This window comes from Lates calcarifer, linkage group LG8 (genome assembly GCF_001640805.2).
Source record: "Lates calcarifer isolate ASB-BC8 linkage group LG8, TLL_Latcal_v3, whole genome shotgun sequence".
Lineage (NCBI taxonomy): Eukaryota > Metazoa > Chordata > Actinopteri > Centropomidae > Lates > Lates calcarifer.
In genome coordinates this window covers 7730367-7751179 of record NC_066840.1, presented here as the reverse complement: position 1 = coordinate 7751179, position 20813 = coordinate 7730367, and the positions used below count along the sequence as shown (strand labels likewise).

At 40.9% G+C, this 20813-nt stretch overlaps 2 protein-coding genes across 4 annotated transcripts; one reads left to right on the top strand and one right to left on the bottom strand.

The window, feature by feature from the left end:
• Window positions 1-196: 196 nt before the first annotated feature.
• Window positions 197-7670, bottom strand: LOC108882836 (cationic amino acid transporter 2). 2 transcript variants are annotated; one of them, XM_051072207.1, is made up of 14 exons: window positions 7534-7670; window positions 6286-6357; window positions 6004-6036; window positions 5170-5542; window positions 4429-4584; window positions 4133-4298; window positions 3862-3998; window positions 3057-3279; window positions 2139-2275; window positions 1942-2044; window positions 1718-1851; window positions 1428-1594; window positions 1225-1333; window positions 197-1128 (listed from the first exon to the last, which is right to left on the bottom strand). In XM_051072207.1, the coding sequence occupies exons 4-14, from the start codon at window positions 5537-5539 to the stop codon at window positions 986-988; spliced, it is 1845 nt and encodes a 614-aa protein (XP_050928164.1). In that variant the 5' UTR covers window positions 5540-5542; window positions 6004-6036; window positions 6286-6357; window positions 7534-7670; the 3' UTR covers window positions 197-985. The 2 variants fall into 2 exon arrangements, with proteins under 2 accessions (XP_050928164.1, XP_018531082.1); XM_018675566.2 differs by lacking the exons at window positions 6286-6357; window positions 7534-7670 and having other exon boundaries at window positions 6004-6220.
• Window positions 7671-9067: 1397 nt separating this feature from the next.
• anxa6 (annexin A6) lies at window positions 9068-20813 on the top strand. Of its 2 annotated transcripts, none has more exons than XM_018675564.2 (25): window positions 9068-9312; window positions 10272-10327; window positions 12620-12704; window positions 12877-12971; window positions 13096-13209; window positions 13305-13395; window positions 13492-13571; window positions 13718-13774; window positions 14438-14531; window positions 14816-14911; window positions 15038-15096; window positions 15275-15397; window positions 15484-15542; window positions 15851-15929; window positions 16653-16734; window positions 16827-16921; window positions 17068-17181; window positions 17666-17756; window positions 17844-17923; window positions 18167-18220; window positions 18323-18416; window positions 18498-18593; window positions 18712-18770; window positions 18931-19068; window positions 20336-20813. In XM_018675564.2, the coding sequence occupies exons 2-25, from the start codon at window positions 10325-10327 to the stop codon at window positions 20393-20395; spliced, it is 1998 nt and encodes a 665-aa protein (XP_018531080.1). In that variant the 5' UTR covers window positions 9068-9312; window positions 10272-10324; the 3' UTR covers window positions 20396-20813. The 2 variants fall into 2 exon arrangements, with proteins under 2 accessions (XP_018531080.1, XP_018531081.1); XM_018675565.2 differs by having other exon boundaries at window positions 9072-9312; window positions 18931-19053.

The following is a 20813-nucleotide window of genomic DNA, read 5'->3' as shown; positions in this document are numbered from 1 at the left end:
TTTCCTCTTGAGTGACGGGCTAAGCCACGATTTTGAACATGACACAGGTAATCTGCTGTGAAAGGTCCTTTTGTTCTCAGTGAATTCTGGGTAGTGAGCCCCCTCTGGCTCTTTATCCAAGATTAGGGGTGGAACTGGACTGGACTCTTTTTTTTTCTATCAACATGCCATATAGAAAATAAACTCCAGATTGCAGTTGTCTTGAAAACAGGATTATTTCTTTTTTTTTTTTTTTTTTTTAATTAAGGAGCACATTTACAACATATAATTAGAAAAACACGTACAGTTTTCGTATTTACACTTTGAAGCAATAAACAATTAATGTTGTGAATCATTAAACAGGCTAAGAACAAAAAATATGACATTTCACAAAATGTTTGTTGTATCTACATTGTACATGTTTTTCATTCTAACACCATAAATTTATGTGTAAAAAAAGAGAAAAAAAATCTTTATTTCTAATCATTATTAAAATGATATGAACTTGAAATAATTTTTCACATTTTACAATTGATATAAAAAGTGTAAACTTATTATTTAGGTGTAATACAATGGTTTAATTATCTACAAGAAATAGTCTGAGCCCTTTTTTCTTTTTCTTTTTAAACATGAGTTTCTTTGATGGTAAATTTAGAGGCCCCAGGACAAGGCTCTGACATTGATACAGGATACACACACACACAGGTAAAAGTGATTAATAATGGTATGAAAATGAGCAAGGAGAGAAGTTTAAAGTTTCTAAATGTGTGCTCCCAGATCTGTAATGATTCCTACACATGTGGCTTCATGAAATGCCTTGAAGGTCCAAAAATATGTCAGGGAGCATTTCAATGATGGCAATAAGAATATTTAGATAAATTACAAACTCCATAAATACACACTCTACACCTGTCACACTGACACTTTGAGACTGAACACTGCAGAAACAGATCAGCACTGGTGCAAGTAGTTACTCACTGTAACATCTGAATCACTCCAAACAAGCTCAGAATTTCTCTTCTTTAATGATGTCTGTTTTGAACGAATTGTTTATTTTGCCGCTGATGGTTTCAATCATCATGTTGCTGGGCCTGAGACGCTTCCTCTGAACGCTGTTAAAAATCCCGTAGCAAAAATAGATGACTAACCCTGCAGACAGAGGAGGAGTAGGAAGCTGGGTCATTACAGTTCAGAGCTAACTCCATAAAAGCATTCTAAACCTTTCAAGCAGAAATGTAATCTTACCCACGAGCATCCAGATAGCGTATCTTATCCAAGTGTCTGCACCTAACTGCACCATCAGGTAGACATTGATGAGTGTACTCAGTAAAGGCAGAGCAGGGAGTAAAGGCACCTACGAGGAGGGAAAAAAAGGTGTGAAAGACTTTTCTAGATGGTGTTAATCAGAAATTAAACAAGAGATTTTTGTGCGCAGTCAAAGTTCTCACCATAAAAGATGCCTTGGTGGGGTTTTGTGGGTGCCTCCAGATGAGGAAAACATTAAGCAACAAGATGAAGGCGAGGATGCAGACAACCACCAGACTCCACGCTTCCATACGAGACAGAGCATCTAGGGCTTGAGTCAGGGTGATGCACAGTCCAACCACACATGCAACTACAGAGGAAGAAAGGGACATCAGTTTGTGGCCCAGAAAGGCAAAGGTAATCATGTACCTGTCAAGAAACAGAACCAGAATGCTGAAGGAAGCCAACAGTGCTTCCATAATCTTTGATTTACCAGAGACTATAGTCAAGATTGTGACTGTTCGTGCAGTGGATGAGTTGGGCGATGATGGAGGCCTCAGGAAGCCAAATTTGGTGTTTGATTCTATGATCTTCAGGTCTGTGTCTTCTGAGGGAGTCGTCTGATACCTTGATGGCAAAGAAAAGACATTTGTAACATAAGTTTAGTTTTGCACAACAATCTGTATAAAGGCTGCAGGAGTAAACAAATAGATGTACCTCAGTATTAGAATGCATATAGCCACGAGTGTGTAAGCAAACAGCGTGCCGATGGACATCATTTCCACCAAGGCTTCCAGGTCAAACAGCAGAGCCATGATGGCTGAAGATAAGATACAGAAAATACAGAGTTACCTGAAGTTCATGCACTTCACCACATGTACACAAAACCTTATGAACAGCTGGAACATCTGTACCTGCCACAATTCCAGATGATATTGTGGCTATAGCAGGACTGCCTTTGGCTGTGACTTTGGTCAGGGGTCGGAAAAGCAAGCCATCTCTTGCCATGGCGAACAGCACCCTGGGCATTGGGAACATGGAACCCAGCAGGCTGGAGAGACAAAAACAAACAAATATTTGTAGCTTTTTAAAAAAATCATATATATTTCACCTTATTTCATCTTGTTTGACAAACAAGAAAAAGTAAACTTCTTGCAGCCATACTAAGTGCCATACCAAGTGTTGGTGTAATACTTGTTCCACTGGTTCAACAGAGGCACTGTATCAGTCTAGTCTGAGAGAACAGTTAAACTTCTGACCATGACAGGTTTAGTTAATAGTCAATAGTAAATCAATGTCATGGTTAAGAATGAATATCTATCACTCAGCTTACAAAAATATTTTACATTCTGTCAGATACTTTCTGTTTCGAGGAAATGTAGCTAATATTAATCCTCTTTGGCTACGCTAAGTTAGCAGTCAAGTCACCCTGTGGCTTTGCACACCACAAAGCCGCCTTGAATGCTTTCTGGGTTTTGTGTGAAACAGATTTTCTGAGTTAACATTGTTGTGGAGAACACTTGGTTAGTTCCTAGAACTACAGCAGAGATTTATAAAATTGGTGTTCCACTGAGATATGTGATGGCTCTGTAAACTCAGGTAACATTTTTCTTTCCAGTGGAAATCTCATTTAGATCTGCCTGTATTTATCAGATTCCTTTCCTTTGTCACACTGACTGATGACCTGCTGGATATGGGGCTGTGAGTCCCAAACAGTTGGTGATGTATTATAATTAACTGATCTTCTATATACATCTTATATAATCTTTCCCATACGTTATATTCTCGAATCACATTGCATGACCCTGACTATACTAACAGTAGTTTCATACCTGGTGGACAGGGCACAGAGTGATCCCACAGCCACAGCATATTTGGCAGGACCCCAGCCGACGTACTCAAAGGCCACTGGCAGGGGGCTTTTCTCACTGAGCATGTAGTAGGGCATCATCAGGGTGAGGGCGGCAGACACAGCAAAGTAGGCCAGGAAACAGATAAGTAGTGAGGCTACAATGCCCACAGGGACAGACTTTTGGGGGTTCTTCACCTCCTCACCTATAGACATAGATACAAGCAGGTCAGTGACACTTTTAATTTGAAATCTCTTTCAGTTGTTTGTCACCTAAAATTAAAAGAGCAACATCTGAAAAACAAAATTGACAAGTAACTGGAGTGGAGCTTGGCTGCTGGTTTATAGAGGGCCTTTAAAGAAATCATAATATTATGTATGAAGTGTCTTATCTTTTAAAGCTAATGTTATATAAACAAGTATGTAACATTTGTCACATAATTTATTAACATTACCTTACTGATTTATTCTGATCAAATACATCATACAAGAGGAGAAACACCATTAACTGATGATATAATGATTTAAAAAAAGAAATAAGAATGCAATGGTTATTGCATCATATTGAAACTGAAACCCATGGCTAATACTTTTAAACTAAATAAAAAATTTAGTTTGGAATTTTAGTGTTGTTCAATTTACTATCAGAGCACATATGTATGTACATTTTTATCTCAAATTTATTCAATAAACAGTCGCCTGCTGTACTGGCTGAAAGATATAAAACTATAAACTCTTCAACCATATATAAACACTGATAATGATAAGAAGACAAGTTGTCCTCTCACCTGTTGTGGCAATGCAGTCAAATCCAACAAAGGCATAGAAACATGTTGCAGCTCCAGCCAGGGTTCCACTTAAGCCATAAGGGAAAAATCCACCCTCTCCATATATACTTGTTACATTGACAGTGGAGGTCAGGTTGCTGTACAGAGGGAGACAGCAATATGTTGTTGTTAAACACAGTGAGATAACCAGGGGGGCAACACTACTGTATTTATGTAAGACAGGACCCTACATGTTACCAAACACGGACGGGATTATACTCTGTGACATTACTTGAATTCTGCTGTGGCATTTATCAGAGCCTCTTCACTGATTTGCCAGTTGGAGATGTTTCCCTTGATGAATCCAGAGATGGCCACAAACAGCAGCACCAGGATGTTGATTGCTGTGAAGATCTTGTTGATTGTAGTCGACTCTTTCACTCCAAAAGCCAGCAGACCTTCAGAGGGAGCGAGAGAGAGAGAGAGAGAGAGAGAGAGAGAGAGAGAGAGAGAGAGAGAAAAGAATGTTTTTTGTTTTTTGTATGAGTTACTGCCACCACCCCAATGACACCAGTGTGTTCATTTTACCTGACAGTAGCAGGATGAGAGCCGCAGCAAAGACATCTGGGTAAGGTGCCAGACCAGGAAGTTCCATGGCTGCATTTTCTTCAAAGTATTTTGATATGACGCCGCCTATGAGGTCATCAAATGTCCCGCTCCATGCGAGTGCAACACTGGACGTCCCTGAGCAGATTGTGAGAGGAAGATACAATAAACTAATCAGTCTGAGTCACCATGTAACTGTAGTCATAAACAGAAAACACTGAGGGCTTGCACACTTCATGACTCGGTTATTTTACACTATGGTCCTGGTTTATAGGGTTATTAACAGTGAGTGGTGAATTTCACCACCTGTGTAAAAAAAAAAAAAGACAATAAGATTTTTGACTGAACGAAAGCTCCAAGTAAATTTTCAATCTTAAACTTTCACTGTTTAAAAATCTGCTTCTACAGCTGGTGAAAGGTCACAGAGAGTTTAAGAGTCTCATGTTGATGGTTGATCATTTATGATTTATCAGTGTTCTCAGTGAGCAACAAGTTACATAAGAGGAAAATATTGGTTTTTCAGAGGCTGGAAAAGACAGATTTTACTCAGATATTAAGCTCAAGACAAAGAGTGAGTTGTAATAATATTTTCCCATTCATTTTTGGTGTATAAAGGCAAAAGAAAAATCACTATTGATTCAACACAATGATTATTAGTACAGGACTGGTGCTCATGCACTAATCTATTATAATGGATAAACAAATCCTGTGTATCACACTTGCCTATGACGTAGGACAGTAACAGATTCCACCCAGTGATAAAAGCCAGCAGCTCCCCAACAGTCACATAGCTGTAAAGGTACGCTGAGCCTGTTTTGGGAACCCTGGACCCAAACTCTGCATAGCACAGCCCGGCGAATATGGAGGCCAGAGCGGCGATGAAGAAGGAGATGATGATGCTTGGTCCAGCTGTGTCTCTGGCCACCTCTCCAGACAGGACGTACACCCCAGCCCCCAGGGTGCTGCCCACACCGAGGGCCACCAAGTCCAGAGTGGTCAGGCATCGGTTAAACGTGGACTGCTCCCCCTCGGGCTCCAGGGGCTTCCTCCGAGACACGCTCGACAGAAAGGACTTCACCACTCCGCACGGCATGCTCTTAGGTTGTTTGGATCAGGATGGAAAGATGAAGAGACAGGTGGGAGCACGGTGTGATGTTATTGAGAAAGTGGGAGCAAGTGGAAGGAAGAGTTGGGGGGGGGGAGTGAAGAAAAGAAGGGCGGATCAGTGAACATGTCAGTGAATAATTGTCAGGTCAGCCCTGTGGTAGAACATTTCCTCTTCAAAGAAACATTGCTGTATATTCAAGTAGAGCTCAGCCTCAAATATATCTAGTTTAACAGTGGCTTTACGTACAGACAGGATGCAAAAGGAACTTCTTTTTTTCTTTGAAAAACACAAAAAAATGTGTCTATCAAAGAGCACTTTTAAATCAAAGAGACCTGGACAAATTCTATATTGTTAAAACTTAATAGGATTTAAATGAAGTCAAATAACAAATAAATACTAATATTTTGTTGAATTCAAATTAAGCACAAAAGAAGAATGAATTCGCTCACCTCCTCTGTGTAATCCCCTGCCTCACAGGTGTGCTTAAAAGAGACAATTAATATGATCCGTCATTCCCCCAAATCACATTATTCTTTTATACATGCCCCTTCTTTATCACCTCCTGCTGATATGATAGTGCTGATGACTGTAGTTTTGCACTGCCGCCCACAACGCCCTGCTCAAGGACTGCACTTTACTCAGCCTTCAATTTCTTACACAATTACTTCCTTTAACATTTCTGAGTAAGATTAGAACATAAAAAAGTTTTGTAATTTGTGGTGTGTTCTCACCTCATCAGAACAGTATCATGTCAGAGATAATTCCTCCTCTCTGGGATACTTGGGATCAATCGCAGCCAAAACCTGGTGAAAGAATAAAACAAAAAAACACACAGAGATAAAAAAAAAAAAAAGAAAGAAAGATCAATTTCCTCTGATCGTCTTACTCTCTGCTTCACACAGTGCTGAAATAAAAGGGAGGGAGGTATGAGAGTAACAAAATGAGGAAAATTTACTAACCACTGCTGAAATTACAAATGGGCAGTGTTACAGATTGTTTTCTTTTCTTACATTTTGTACAAAAAGGGTGAAGCTTCTTGTGGGTAACTCATGCTTGCAATGTAAGCGAGAGCTGCTGGTTTGATAATCTTTTCATGATTATGCCTCCAAGATAATCCACGACTTTAAGTTACATATTCTTCTATGACTTTGGGGTTTGTCCTTCACGAAAAGGAACCAGGAACCATGAATGTGGAAATAATTAAAACTGGGAAAAACAAACTACACACTTTTTACATGTATGTTCAATACCCATGAATAAAACATGGTTGTTCATTATAAAATTAAAAGTATGCAGAGGTGTTGTTTTCCAGACACCACCCTAAAACTACACTGTACGCTCTCAAAGTGTGTTTACATATGTGTTGCTAAGAAACAAGACTATAAACTTATCACTGCAGCTGTATTGGAGTTCGCCTGCATCTCTACCTGGAGGTGTGAGCCTGCCAGACTAATGGCCCAGTGAGTTAATGAAACAGTGGAGGACAAAGCAGCTTTCATGGCTTATGCACGCAGCAGGCTGCACACTTACTCTTTGAGAGGTAGCTTTCACCTTCTCATCTCCCCATCAGGGGATTTCAGCTCACCTAATCCCTCCTGGCATCTACCTCAGCAGGCAGGAGGCGAGTGGGAAGGCAGCCTGTGTGGATGGTCAAAGTACCTTTGAGCAAGCTTAAAGCTCGGGCTTCCTATCTCCAGATCTTTCTGGCTGAGATACCGTTTCCAGAGGGACAGTGGGGGTAATGCTTAACTAAATAACAGCTTTATGATCTGAGGGTTGATCTTAAGCACAGTGAAGCTCAGTTAATGTTCATTAATGTGATATTTATGACTGCCTTTGAAGAAAAGCATTTAAAGAAACAGATCAGAAGCAGTGTTACAGACAAATATTGCTGTAAAATTTTGTAAATATTAAAGCACATGGATTTGACTCTGCCTTGCTGTTTATAATCTCACTCAGCAGATACACAAGTTATTTACCTTGTCTTCAGTCCCACGAGGAGTGACTGGTGACTGTGAGTTGAAAACAGCGCAGTGAGGCAAAAATATCCGAGCTGTTGACTTGGATGAAGGAAACATGATTTTTACTGCGATATATACAAGCCTGGCCTGTGTGACCCTCCCACTCAATGGAATTACTTACAAAGTAGCCTTTCTCACTCCCGACCAGTTTGGATCATAATGTGCTCATTATTGCATGGAAGGCACAGGGTGAGAATTGTGAACAGCAAATCCTATTCAGAATGTCAGAAATGCTTTTGTGCTCACTTCATTTGTTATTTTGTTTTGATTTCAATTCAAACGTATGAATTTGTAGGATAGACAGAGAAGACAGCGGATAAAAGAAAATGTATCTGATTTAACCACACACTTGTGAAATCACAGATGTAATTCCATTGCAGTACAATTTCTGTAAATTAACAGTACCCATTTTGTGCCCTTGGAGTTGTTATTGACTTCAAAAATGCATGGTCTGTAATAGATTACATTTGAACTGTAATATTTCCCAGCTCCGTCTGAGTGAGGGTCAGGTTCTCATGATCAGTGTGCAGTGCATTTTCAAAGCAGAAGAGGTCAGTATACAACAGTTACACTTCATCACGAATGCCTCCCACCATCTGTCTTTACCTCATATGCCCCCCCGCCCCACTCTGACCACTGGTTTAGGGAAAGTTAAACTCGCTCTGGGACGATATGATATGAAAATGTAAGACTAAGGTGAAAACAAGTCATACAACCACATTTCCTTGAAGTATCATGTTGTGACAGGAGCCCTGGTGATGTCAGGAAAACATTGGTAGTAACCACAAAGCAAAACTAAAGCCATGCCACATGGGGTTGGCCTCCAGTCAGGATGAAAGTCATGAGTCATGCCTCTGCTATGAAGTGTGAGACTGGAGTCTCCTCTTCCAGGAAGTCACCTCTCCTCTCCCGTCCACTCTGCCACCACTCTTCACACACACTGCCATAATACCAGAGTGAGAGTGTTTCTTATGTCACACATGAAGCAGGTTGGTATCAGCGTCTGTGCCTCCCACCGCAGCACCACTAGGAGACTATGGACAAATGTGAATGCTGCAAGTTCATTTCTTTCTTTTTGGACATTGTGTCTACCACAGCCCACAGTGCTGACATGGTTTCTCCTCCTCTACACCCCCCCCCCCCCCTAAACTATGGTGGTGTCTCTCCCCCGCTTACTGGAATAGACGCCTGACAGGACAGAAATAGAGCAGGCAGAATCTCGCATCAGTGCCAGCAAGCTCCCCTCTGTTAAAATCACATTTCAAGTCTGTCTTGTGACAAAGTTCAGAAATTCCAACTCGCAGGTTTAAAGTGACAGTGGTCTTTCCTCAAGCGTAACATGACGTTTTTTTTAAACTGCCTCACGTCTTTAAGTTACTTTTAAATGTTTTATAGAGAGGTGTATTTTGTCTATTTGTCTGTGGTAAAAAAATAATAATAATAAAACAAAAGCTAGAAAGGAAGCTTCAGTTAAGACGGGATGTCACCCGGTCCCTAAGGTTTCAAATCACATTTTCTTTACCGTAAGACATTGCTCGGCCACATTCAGGCCCACACGCGCACACACTCTTTAAAGAAGCTGCGCGAGAGAGCGCCGCAGTCGTTGCGTCACAGAGGGACACGTAACGGGACGGCTTGAGTCTGGCCGGGGGAGACACACAGACCGGGTTAGCGGGGACAGAGCAGAAGACAGCAGGACCACTCTCACCCAGCACCGATACTTCCTGCACTGAGAAGGTAAGCAGCAGTAATCTGCGGTTGTTATTATTCTCACACTGATTGAATAGACAGCGTTAGAAATACACTGCAGAAGTTTGCTGATGAGTCATTATTGAATGTGCCAATGAGTTGCAGCAGCTGCCAGCAAGACACCCCAGATTTAATCAAGCGAATGAATAAATACATATGGAGAAGAGATACTTCAGAGTATCTTAAACTTAATGTTTTGTTATTTGTCTCAGAGCAAAGCTAAAAAAAATATATCCATAGTTAATTCGCAGTTTATTTTACAGCGTGGGCTACAGAAGAAGGGTGTGGCTCTGTATATATAGAACCCCCCCCCCCAAGACCTTTATTCTGCCACTAAGTCAAACTGTGCATGCTATTTTTGGAGAGCTTGTCTTCTGTCTTAAACAAGCACTACAGTTTTCCCCTTACTTTCTCTCTGTGGCAAACCTGAACAAAGTCTACAATTGTCAAACATTTGTGCTTCCAGTTGATAATATCTGGAGCTCAAGCTCATTTTCACAGTGACTCTATAGTTTGATTCCAAATTCTGAAATATAGTAAGTGAAAGTTAGCTGGACTTGTTTCTCTACAGTAGCTGTGCCTCCGTATGCTTCAATGAATGGCTTCATTAAAGGTTGGTATGCCTGAGTGGAAAATGTGGCCGAATAGTTTTCCTGTAGCTGTCCTGTTGGTTTAATGATAATTCCACCAGCCAACACATCATTTTAGGGTGAATGTGAGGTCAAGTCGAATAGAAAATGGTCTCCCTGTTCTGTTTCTGGTGCTGTGCTGAACAGACCACATCATTAGATTCATTCAGAAAAGGAGGGATCGTCGTCAGAGCGCCTCTTTGCAACACAGTTTTCCACACACTGGGGGAGGGGATGGGGTGACACCTTCACTAGGGCATATGGATGTTTTGCAATGCTGCTGTCCAGTCCTACATCAGCAATTCTCTCTCTCTCTAGGCCCGCAACTATTGATTCCTGCACAGTGTTGACACAGAAGACCAAATATAGAAATGGTAAGTGCACCGGACCTTTCTCATTTTGCATCCTGTAAGTATGACATGTATTATGTCGTGCTGCTGACCAGGTCTTGTGTCTATGGGACATGGATGGTTTTGTGAACCATTGAATGAGGTGTGGACACAGTGAGGTCATTTTTCTGCCACCTGCCACCTTGTGAGTCCTCCCCACCATAAAGGCAGCAGTGTAGGGTGTCATTGCTACCTGTGGCGCCTGCACATCTGATAGACACACCTGACAGCATCTTTCTAAAGTCAATGCCTTTGTAGAATTATTTAAACGTTGTGGCAGGCGTCCAGCTTTATTGTCCGAGCTGCAAGTCGGTGCCTGGCTTGAGATAGAACACACACTCGCTCTTAATTATATGCTGCAAAGTTGTGGCCTTGGCAACAGAAGAAGAAACAAACAGCACCTATAGGGAGGAAGGAAGGAGCAGAAATTTAGCTCATGATATTAAATCCACATTAGGGATTTTCCACATATGGCTGATCATGAGAAATGTCAGTCATTTAGTGAAAAGCCTGTTGCTAGGGGCTTGTATTTGTAGTCCTGTTACTGTGGGGGCGAGGCTCTCCAGCTGTCGTGAAGAGTGATGGTCGTAGTGAAGCAGAGGATCAGAGCATGTGCAGTGGCCCCTGAGCAGGGTGGAGAGAACGTTTTGGCTGACTGCCTCAGTGCAGCAGTAATCTGTATGACAGCAGCTGCAGTTTGAGCTTTCAATATGTAGGCCAAGTTCTCTTATTTGCTACTGTCAATGGGTTTAGAACAGCATAACGTGATGGGACAGAAAATGACAGAGCTATGATCATTGTTATAAGTGTGGGGTGTAATTTTGGTTTTTACCACAGTGTCAGTATGCAGAGCTTTGCATTTCTTTACATGCTCAATGAAATTTGTTTGTATACTCTGACCTTTTTCATTGTATTGTACAGTATGTCAGACCCCTGCAAAGAGAGGTACTCTGTCTGCAACCTGACTCCCTGCCACTCACTCACACCCACTGTCCTGCCCCTACACACATGTACTGGCCACAGACATGCACACACAAACACACACACACACACACACACACACACACACACACACACACACACACACACACACAGCAGCAGCAGCAGGTTTTCCTCTGATCAGCTGGGGGTGAGACAGGTGCAGCAGACAGACTTGGCTTCATCTCTCAGTCCACTACGCACACTCTGCAAGACACCCGGCTGTGGGATATACAATGCAACCATGTTACCCTGGAAAAGTGTATTGTTAGTTGAGAAAGTTCACATAAAGAGAAAGAAAGAAAGGAAGGAAGTTGTTGCCAGGGGTTTGGGGTGAGCAGTATCTGCAAAGTCATAACAACTGTTTGAAGGAGCAAACACTACAGCCACGCTGGTGGCTCTGTGAAGCTGTAGGCTGCCTCAGTACAGTGAGGCTTTGAGCTAAATGCTGACATCAGTGTGCTAACATGCTCACAATGACAATGCTAACATGCTGATGTTTTGCAGAAATAATGTTCACAATCTTAGTTTAGCCTTTTAGCATACTCTCATTTGTTAATTATCACTAAGCACAAAGTACAGCTGAGGCTGATGGGAATGTTGTTTATTTTTCAGATATTTAGCAAAACAAAAGTCTTAAATAAAGAAACTCTAAACTACATTAGAACATTGACCTGATGGCAGTGCTAGAGGAAATGTTAAGGGATCACCAAGAGGACATGAATGTCTGTACCAAACTTCATCCCATCAACCCATTAAACAGTTGTCAGTCTATTGCCATCCCTATAATCTAACTAATATGTTTATTCTATTCCAAGTACTGCCGACTTATTCCTTTAAAAGGCAGTGCTGTTTCCCCTGACTGCTCTTTCTTTGGTTTGTTTTTTTTTCTGCCACAATTGTTGTTGCTATGATTTTCAGGCTCCCCTGAGCTGTGGCTAGTAGCCTCACCTCAGTAACCACAGCCCATTTGGCTGCTGTTAACACCAGTATGACACATAGCCACAGTTTGTCAGTCATTCCCAAAAAATATTGCAAGCATTACTAGAAATCCTGCTTCAGATGCATTGGGATATGTATGATAGAGAGAATATGTGACCCTGTATTTTCTAACTTCGGTAAATTTCCCCATTGTGGGACTAAGGATTATCTTATCTTCTTTATCTATATCTGTGTGAAAAAGTTGCATTTCTTTGTGCTGTGTCAGAGCTCCAAATAACACTGTGCACTTTGTTCTTGAATCATCACACTTAGAAATGTCTCACCTCTGGAAAAACATTTGAACTATTTTTCTTGCAGGTGTTCAGAGGCACAATAGCAGATGCTCCGGACTTCGATCCCAGCGCAGATGCTGAGACGCTTTACAATGCTATGAAAGGCATTGGTGAGTGCCTCACACCTCCATGATTTTTGGCCACGGAGGCGCAAAGGTCACCTTTCAACTTATCCCCTCTCTGGCTGAATGTCCAAACAAAGAATTTCACCCAGCAGAAGTGACAATAATACTGTGGGAGATCAGTTTCTGACATGTGACTGAGATGGCTTGTGTTCCTCAGGTAGTGACAAAGAGGCCATCTTGGACCTGGTCACCTCCAGAAGTAATGCGCAGAGGCAGGAAATTATTTCAGCATACAAATGTAGCTTTGGAAAGGTACAAGAACATCATCTAATCATCACATTTATCTTAAATAAAATAGAAACTGCATTTGCTGGAATGGTTTTACATGCAGTTATCTTATACAATTTTAGACAGAAATATAATTTTGTTTCACCAGGACCTGATTGATGATCTGAAGTATGAGCTGACAGGCAAGTTTGAGCGTCTCATCGTCAGTCTGATGAGGACTCCGGCCTACCATGATGCCAAAGAAATCCACGATGCAGTAAAAGTAAGACATTTACCTCACAGCCAGATTCTTCTCATACTCCAGTCACATCCAATGAAGCAGAAACTACTGTATCTAAGTTCATTCTCTGATTTCAGGGCGTTGGAACAAACGAGAGGTGCCTCATTGAAGTCATGGCGTCTAGAACCAACAAACAGATACATGACATGGTTGCAGCATACAAGGACGGTAAGGCATGTTAAATAAGATGTCATTTTAAAGATACAAATTACTGGTTTGGCTTTTGTTAACATTTTTAACATTGATATCTGTGTCTGTCTTAAGCCTATGGCAGTGACATAGAGGAAGACATAATCATGGACACGTCGGGTCACTTTAAGAAGATGCTGGTTGTTTTGCTTCAGGTCAGTTCACTCAGGAGTTGATGTGATCGGGAGTGAAATACCCAGTGAGCCATACAGTGAATGTCTTAGTCACAGTACCTTTAACCACTGACTGATCAGCGTTATGTAGATTTGGTCTGATGGTGACTGTGCTCTCATGGTTTCAGGGGACCAGAGATGAATCAGGAGTGGTGGACGCAGACTTGGTGGAGCAGGATGCACAAGTGAGAATATGAAATTTTTATGACTAATAGAGAAGTGCAACCTTTATTTTAGTGTACTGTAACTTTAAGTAAGAGAACAAATATCCAGTGGAGACAGCAATGCTTCTCTTTGAAAGTAACTGGTTACAGTTAAATGGCTGCATTTCAGTGTACATGGTAGTTCATCCAGTATTTATTTACCTTTTTTTTGGACCAAAGAGGTTTTCTTACTGACTAACATCATCCCTTGTTTATTTGCAGTATAGGATTAGGTTACCAGGAAAGTTTTTGCTATGGCTACATAGCAAACGTTAGCATTAACAGCTGTTTACTTACCAAGAGCTTCAACGATCATTGCGTTAGATAGATAGATAGATAGATAGATAGATAGATAGATAGATAGATAGATAGATAGAAGAAAGACAATAGTTAACACTGCTGTTGCTTTCCACTGCTGGAGACTGAGTGAAGGAATGAATTTTGATGCTCAACTTGCAACATTTCCTCTAGATTGGCAAGTAAACAGCTGTTAATGTTAATGTCGGCTATGTGATAGCTAAAACTTACAGATAGCAGATTTAAGCTAAATATGCCCTGCATACAGTGATAAATCTTGGACCTTGTTTGTAACATTTTCTGTAACATTAGCATTATGTCATCTTTTGTTTTCTGACCCCTGTGTAGGACCTGTATGCTGCAGGAGAAGAGCAGTGGGGGACAGACGAGGCCAAATTCATTATGATCCTGGGAAACCGCAGTGTGACCCACCTCCGCATGGGTGAGCACAGCTCTCAGGGAACAGAACAGTGAGGCATCCAAGACATTCGCACTTATGTTTCTCAGGAGTTAATGGCACAGTAGAAATTGTTGTAGGAATGTAATAATAGAATGATGAGTAGTAGGTGAATTAACACTCCTCTACAACTGTGCCTTACTAAGACTTGCTGTTCAGAACTGAATAAATGAGCATCACAGTAATAAATGCATTTTTTTTTTTTACATGACTAACATTAAGATGCAAAGATCATATAATGTTGTCTTGCTGCCTGTCTGTATTTTTAGTTTTTGATGCATATGAGAAGATTGGAGAGACGTCCATCGAGGACAGCATAAAGAGTGAGCTGTCTGGAGACTTCGAGAGACTGATGCTGGCTGTTGGTAAGAAGCATTCAACACACAGCACACTTCAGCCATTTTTGCAGTGAAAGTACTACGTCATGATTGGGGTTGGGAAATGTCAAGATGTCAGCTAACACAGGTCTCTCTTCTGATATTTTATCACAGTCCAGTGCATAAGGAGCGTTCCCATGTTCTTTGCCAAACGCCTTTACAAGTCAATGAAGGTAAACACAGCCGTGGTAAAAATAGCCATTCACCCTAGTTCCAACCTATTTGTAGACAAATGTGTCTTAGCAACACAGTCATTATAACAAATTTTCTTCTATATTTAAAATCAGTTGGACTACTTATTGTTGCCACATTATCCTGTCCCTCAACACTTGTCCTCCCCTTCATTTTCAGGGTCTCGGTACAGCTGACAACACCCTGATAAGGATCATGATTTCTCGCTCTGAAATAGACATGTTGGACATTCGGGAGTGTTTCCGTCTCAGATACGAGAAGTCACTTTATAACATGATTAAGGTTAGAAAAGAGCTTTTACAAGAATGCTCCTAACATCAAATAATTTCGCACACTAACATCATTTTGTGTCTGTTTCAACCTGTCAGGATGACACATCAGGAGATTACAAGAGGACTCTGCTCAATCTGTGTGGAGGGGATGATGAGTAAGTTACAGTATGGACGCAGACATCAGCAGCAACCAGATGGGGGCGCCAGAGCACCACCTCTCATCAGTTATTGTTCTCTGAAATAATGGAACTCAAAAAATGTTTATTGCTGTAATGGGAGAAGCTTGTTATCAGTGTAATGGTGCAGGGACAAATGAATCTGGTGAAGTTGATACTCAAATACAGTTTGAAAGTAAAGCAGAAGTTTGTTCTGTAATAGATTCCTCTTCCTAGAAATTTACCAAACATGTACCGCTTGAGGTTTTAGCTTTGCTGAGTGTGCTGTGTCAAACTGATTATTACAGCTTAGCTGGAGAGTTCTTCCCTGAAGCTGCTCAGATAGCCTACAAGATGTGGGAATTAAGTGCCACGACCAAAGTCCAGGTTTGGGCCCCTGTTTGCTAACACTGTAGATGTGTCATTGCATGTTTGGCTTGTAAGTGGCATGCCTCTTAATTATCTGCAGGCCCTGCAATGATCTGCATCTTGCAATGCCATGAACTCATGCTGATAGCGCTGCTATGTGCGCACAGTGAAGGCTTTGTCTAATGGAGGACAGACTCAGAACACTGTTCACTGAAATACAAATAGTTTTTGTTTTAATGTGCTCCCAAAGCCACAGTTTGCTTCGCTTTGACCCAGGAGTCTGTGAATGTCAAAAAGATTTCAGCATTTTTGGCAACAAAAGGCTGTCTCACTAATGCTTTACATGCCTGAGTTGGGTTTCAGCCTACCCACCTCTTTCATTGTTGGTGGTGTCATGGCCTTTAACCTCAGGGCACACTCCCCCTCAAATGTCAAGAGATTATTGTTATGAAACTTAGTATGCTGCATCAGAATTGTTATTATATAAATGACCTTTCAACAACAAATCACTATGAGAAAATGTCCATTTTGCATGCTTTGCAGACCTCTGCATGTTTATGGCTTTAAGCTTAAAGATCTGGTGTACTTAACTTAACTTAACTTAACTTAACTTAACTTAACTTAACTTAACTTAACTTAAGTGTGTATCAGAAACTGTCTCAGTTTGCCACTTCATTATGTTTGTGTGTATGTGTAAATATAAATCTCATTCTTCCAATTTTATCATTTCCACTACTTCAGCTAAGGCCAACTGTCCGCCCTGCTCCCAATTTTGACCCTGCAGCTGATGCACAGGCACTGAGGAAAGCTATGAAGGGATTCGGTATGCAACCATGTAAACTAAAACACATTTACCCTGCTACAGTTTCAAAAAAACATTTTTTTAACAACTGTTATTACCTCTCTCGACCACAGGAACAGATGAAGATACAATCATTGACATTGTTACACAGAGGAGCAATGCCCAGAGGCAAGAGATCAGACAGGCGTTCAAATCGCTACTGGGAAGGGTGAGAGAGATGAATAACTGAAAATAAAACTAAAATGAAGATGGAACGTATTTCCCACCTCTTCGGTTAAAAACCTCACTGGTGGCTTCAAAGTGTTTCCTGTGGGGAGTTTGTAACAACTCAGCGTTTGTTTGATCTTTTCTCAGGATCTGATGAAGGACCTGAAGTCCGAACTGTCAAAGAACTTAGAGAGGCTGATCATTGGGCTCATGCTGACCCCTGCAGAGTTTGATGCCAAGATGATGAGGAAGGCAATGGAGGTACAGCTGAACACATGACATAGAAAGTATTTGGAAGTCAAATAACTTTGCATTTTAGGCAGACTCATCCTTTACTGTGAACTGAAGAATTGAATTCAGTGGAATTTAATAATTTGCTTATTAGGAAGCACTGAGTCAAAAGACAAATCAACATCTATTTGCTGTGTTTCTTCCTTTTGTATGCTCAGAAGCACTGAAAGGTCCAGTGTGCTATTAACTGTCACTCAGTCTAGACACTTCCTGATTCAAGGGCATGAAGTGATCAACACAGTACTAGGAAAGTCTGTCATTAAAATACAAATTAAAAAAAGGGAACAAAAATAGCACATTTCAGTCAGTGCACACGAGGAGACACATTTCACACGCACTCTCCTCCTAGCTGTGTGGTGTGGTGTTTGTTTATGTAGGTTGGTTTTTGAAACGCCTTTGTCTCTTTGTAGTTGAAAAAAAAAAAAACTCACTTTGAAAAACCCATTTTTAACAGGGGGCTGGGACAGATGAACATGCTCTGATCGAGATCCTGGTCACCAGGAGCAACGAGGAAATACATGCCATGAATGATGCCTATCAGAATGGTGAGTCCGATCCCAAAAAAATGCAATTAGTTTAAAGTCACTTCCATGTTTCAGAAACTGTCTACATGCAGATATGTCATTTCACAGCCTATAAGAAATCTCTGGAGGAAGCCATTCAGTCAGACACATCAGGCCACTTCTGCCGCATCCTTGTTTCTCTCGTGCAGGTAATGTTTATCATCATGAGAACCCAGACTGTGTTTAATTTCCACGCCCACTCACTGGTTGCAGTCTGTCTGCTGACTATAGCAGAGACCAAAATGGTCTATTTAATCATCTCCACAGTTGTCTTTCACAACTTCTTATTAAAGAAAAGAAAAATCTAAAATACTCCCAGTGAACCACTGATATTTAATATATCAGTCATCCATTATTAATCATTTGTATATCACCATCTTCACTCTGTCCAGGGTGCAAGAGAGGAGGGCCCTGCAGATGTGGAGAGAGCAAATGCAGATGCTCAGGTGATTTAGTGTATGACCTTAATATTTTATTGTATTAAAAAGGTGAAATAAGAAGAATGGGTTTAAATGTTTGTTCCCGTTTCTCCTCCTGCACTTTTTAAGGAACTTGCTGACGCGTGCAATGCAGAGTCTGATGACATGGAGATGAAGTTCATGAGTATTCTGTGCACTAGGAGCGTGCCCCATCTCAGGAGAGGTAAAAAGACAGATGATGCTCAACTAATTAGATAAATTAAAATAAATATATATCACTGATCATGCTCTTTCCTATTCACAGTATTCCAGGAGTTTGTCAAATGCACCAATAAGGACATTGAACAAATTATCAAAAAAGAAATGTCGGGAGATGTGAAAAATGCCTTTTATGCAATAGGTAATGACCAACTTTGACATTAAACTTTCACTCCTCTGTGTGTCACAGTTTAAACTGCTGACAATATCTGTTCTGTGACTGCTTCTCAGTCCCTGCTTGCTTTCTCTTTGCTCTGCAGTTCGCAGTGTAAAGAACCAGCCATCTTATTTTGCAGACCGTCTGTACAAAGCCATGAAGGTATTTATTCATAGTGCTTTAAATATGGCTTTTAAGTTTATACCATTGTATGATTCTAGCTGCAGGCCTGTAGCAATGCTACTGAGCATTCTCAGACAGTAGCAGCTACTGTAACTAAATAGATCAGAATAAACAAAGTATCTACTGATCTGTCCTGCAGGGGCTTGGCACAGATGATAGAGCACTGATTCGCATCATGGTGTCTCGTTGCGAGATTGACCTTTTCAACATTCGTAAGGAGTTCAAGGAAACACATGACGCCTCCCTCCATGAATTCATCCAGGTAGAAACTATGATTGTAAGTCTGAGTCTTTGTCTACTAACAGTCCCGGCTGGTTTGCTGTGTTCTCATCTCATATGTGTTTGTGTCTCTGTGGAGTTTTTGTCTCACGGCCTTTGTCCCACTCTGTAACTGAGTGTGTGCTCTCTTCTGCTGCTGTGGCAGGGTGGTGGGGTACTGTAATCTATAGCTTCCTGTGGTGGACTATGGGTCTGTGGCCATTGCACAGCTGTTTTAGGAATTTCCCGTGTATACTAACTTCCTCTCTATGTGATTGGTTGACAGCCGCAGAGACAGGAAGTACCCAGAAACAGTTCTATAATAATTTACAAATGAAATCACCGTGACACCAATACAAGACAAGCAAGTAGGGTGCCCTAAATTGACTTAACCAGAAATATTATCAGATTATGCAACATCAAGTATTGCCATATATTGAATATTTATGAGGTGAAAAAATTACAATCTTATGTAGGAGTAGTGTAATTCTGTTTAGCAAGACAGCTTTCAAGTGCATGTTTTACACATACATACATAAGCAATTTGTAAAATACAAAGCCTGTTTATATATATATATTATAAACTGTCAATTCCAACTAATCTACAGAAAGGTTAGTGTTACTGACATCCCAATACAAAGAGATGCTTTTAAAAAAAGCTAAATTTAAAAGAATAGTTTGGCATTTTTGGGAAATACACTTATTTGCTTTATTCCTGAGAGTTACATTAGAAGACAAATACAAATCCCATGTCTATACAGTAAATCCACCAACAGTAACTGGATACATTACAGACAGACTAGCTGTTCCCATCTGTTTCAGGTCTTTATGCTAAGCTAACCAGCTAACCAGCTTATTTACCGTACAGACACGAGAGTGATATCAATCTTTTCGTCTCACTCTCAGATAACCATAATTCCCAAAATGAGGAACTATTCCTTTAAAAAAAAGATACAATCTAATATAATTGTGATGACAGAAATCTGTATCTGTGAGTGTCAGCTGATGTAAAGGGTAATTCCGCTTTTAACTCACTTGTTGATTTGAATTGATTTAGTGACTTGTGCAGAGCTCTGCTTGTCCCCATGACTCTCATTCATTCATCATTAGGGAAAGATGAACAGGATTTTGCTATTGTGTGAGTGAGAGGAGTGAGAAGCAAAAACCCTGCTTTCCAGTTTCAGCTCAGCGATGACCACACATCAGCAGACACAAATGTGATGAACACAGTATTTTCCATGAATTCAAGCCTCCTTCTGTGTGTTTTTTTTTCCATCACTGCTCAGGGTGATACCTCAGGAGACTACCGTAAAACCCTGCTGATGCTCTGTGGAGGGGAAGATTAAAACTTGCCACGTCCCTCCAGCTTCGTTCACAGACAAACCACGAGACAAAGAGCATTCACAGACTGAAACTGTGGTGGTTAACGTCAGTATCTATTGTCAGTGTTCCCAACTGCTGCCACTCCTCAGCCAAACCAAGTGACCTATGACCTCCCAGCCTTCCAAGCCAGTTTCCTGCTCTCATGTCTGATCATCCTGCCTGCCTGGATGATGTCTTTCTTTCTTCTTTTTTTTTTTTTTTTTTTTACAGTTATATGTAACATTAAGATGTCCACATTAGTGTAGAAAGGAGATTCACATGTACAGCATATTTGAGACTAGAAAGTGGTCAAGCAGTGCCTTTAGATTGTTGGCCGTCCAATGATTACTGTGATTTTAAGGTATGAGATATATACCTGGATTAAATACAGTAAATTAAAAA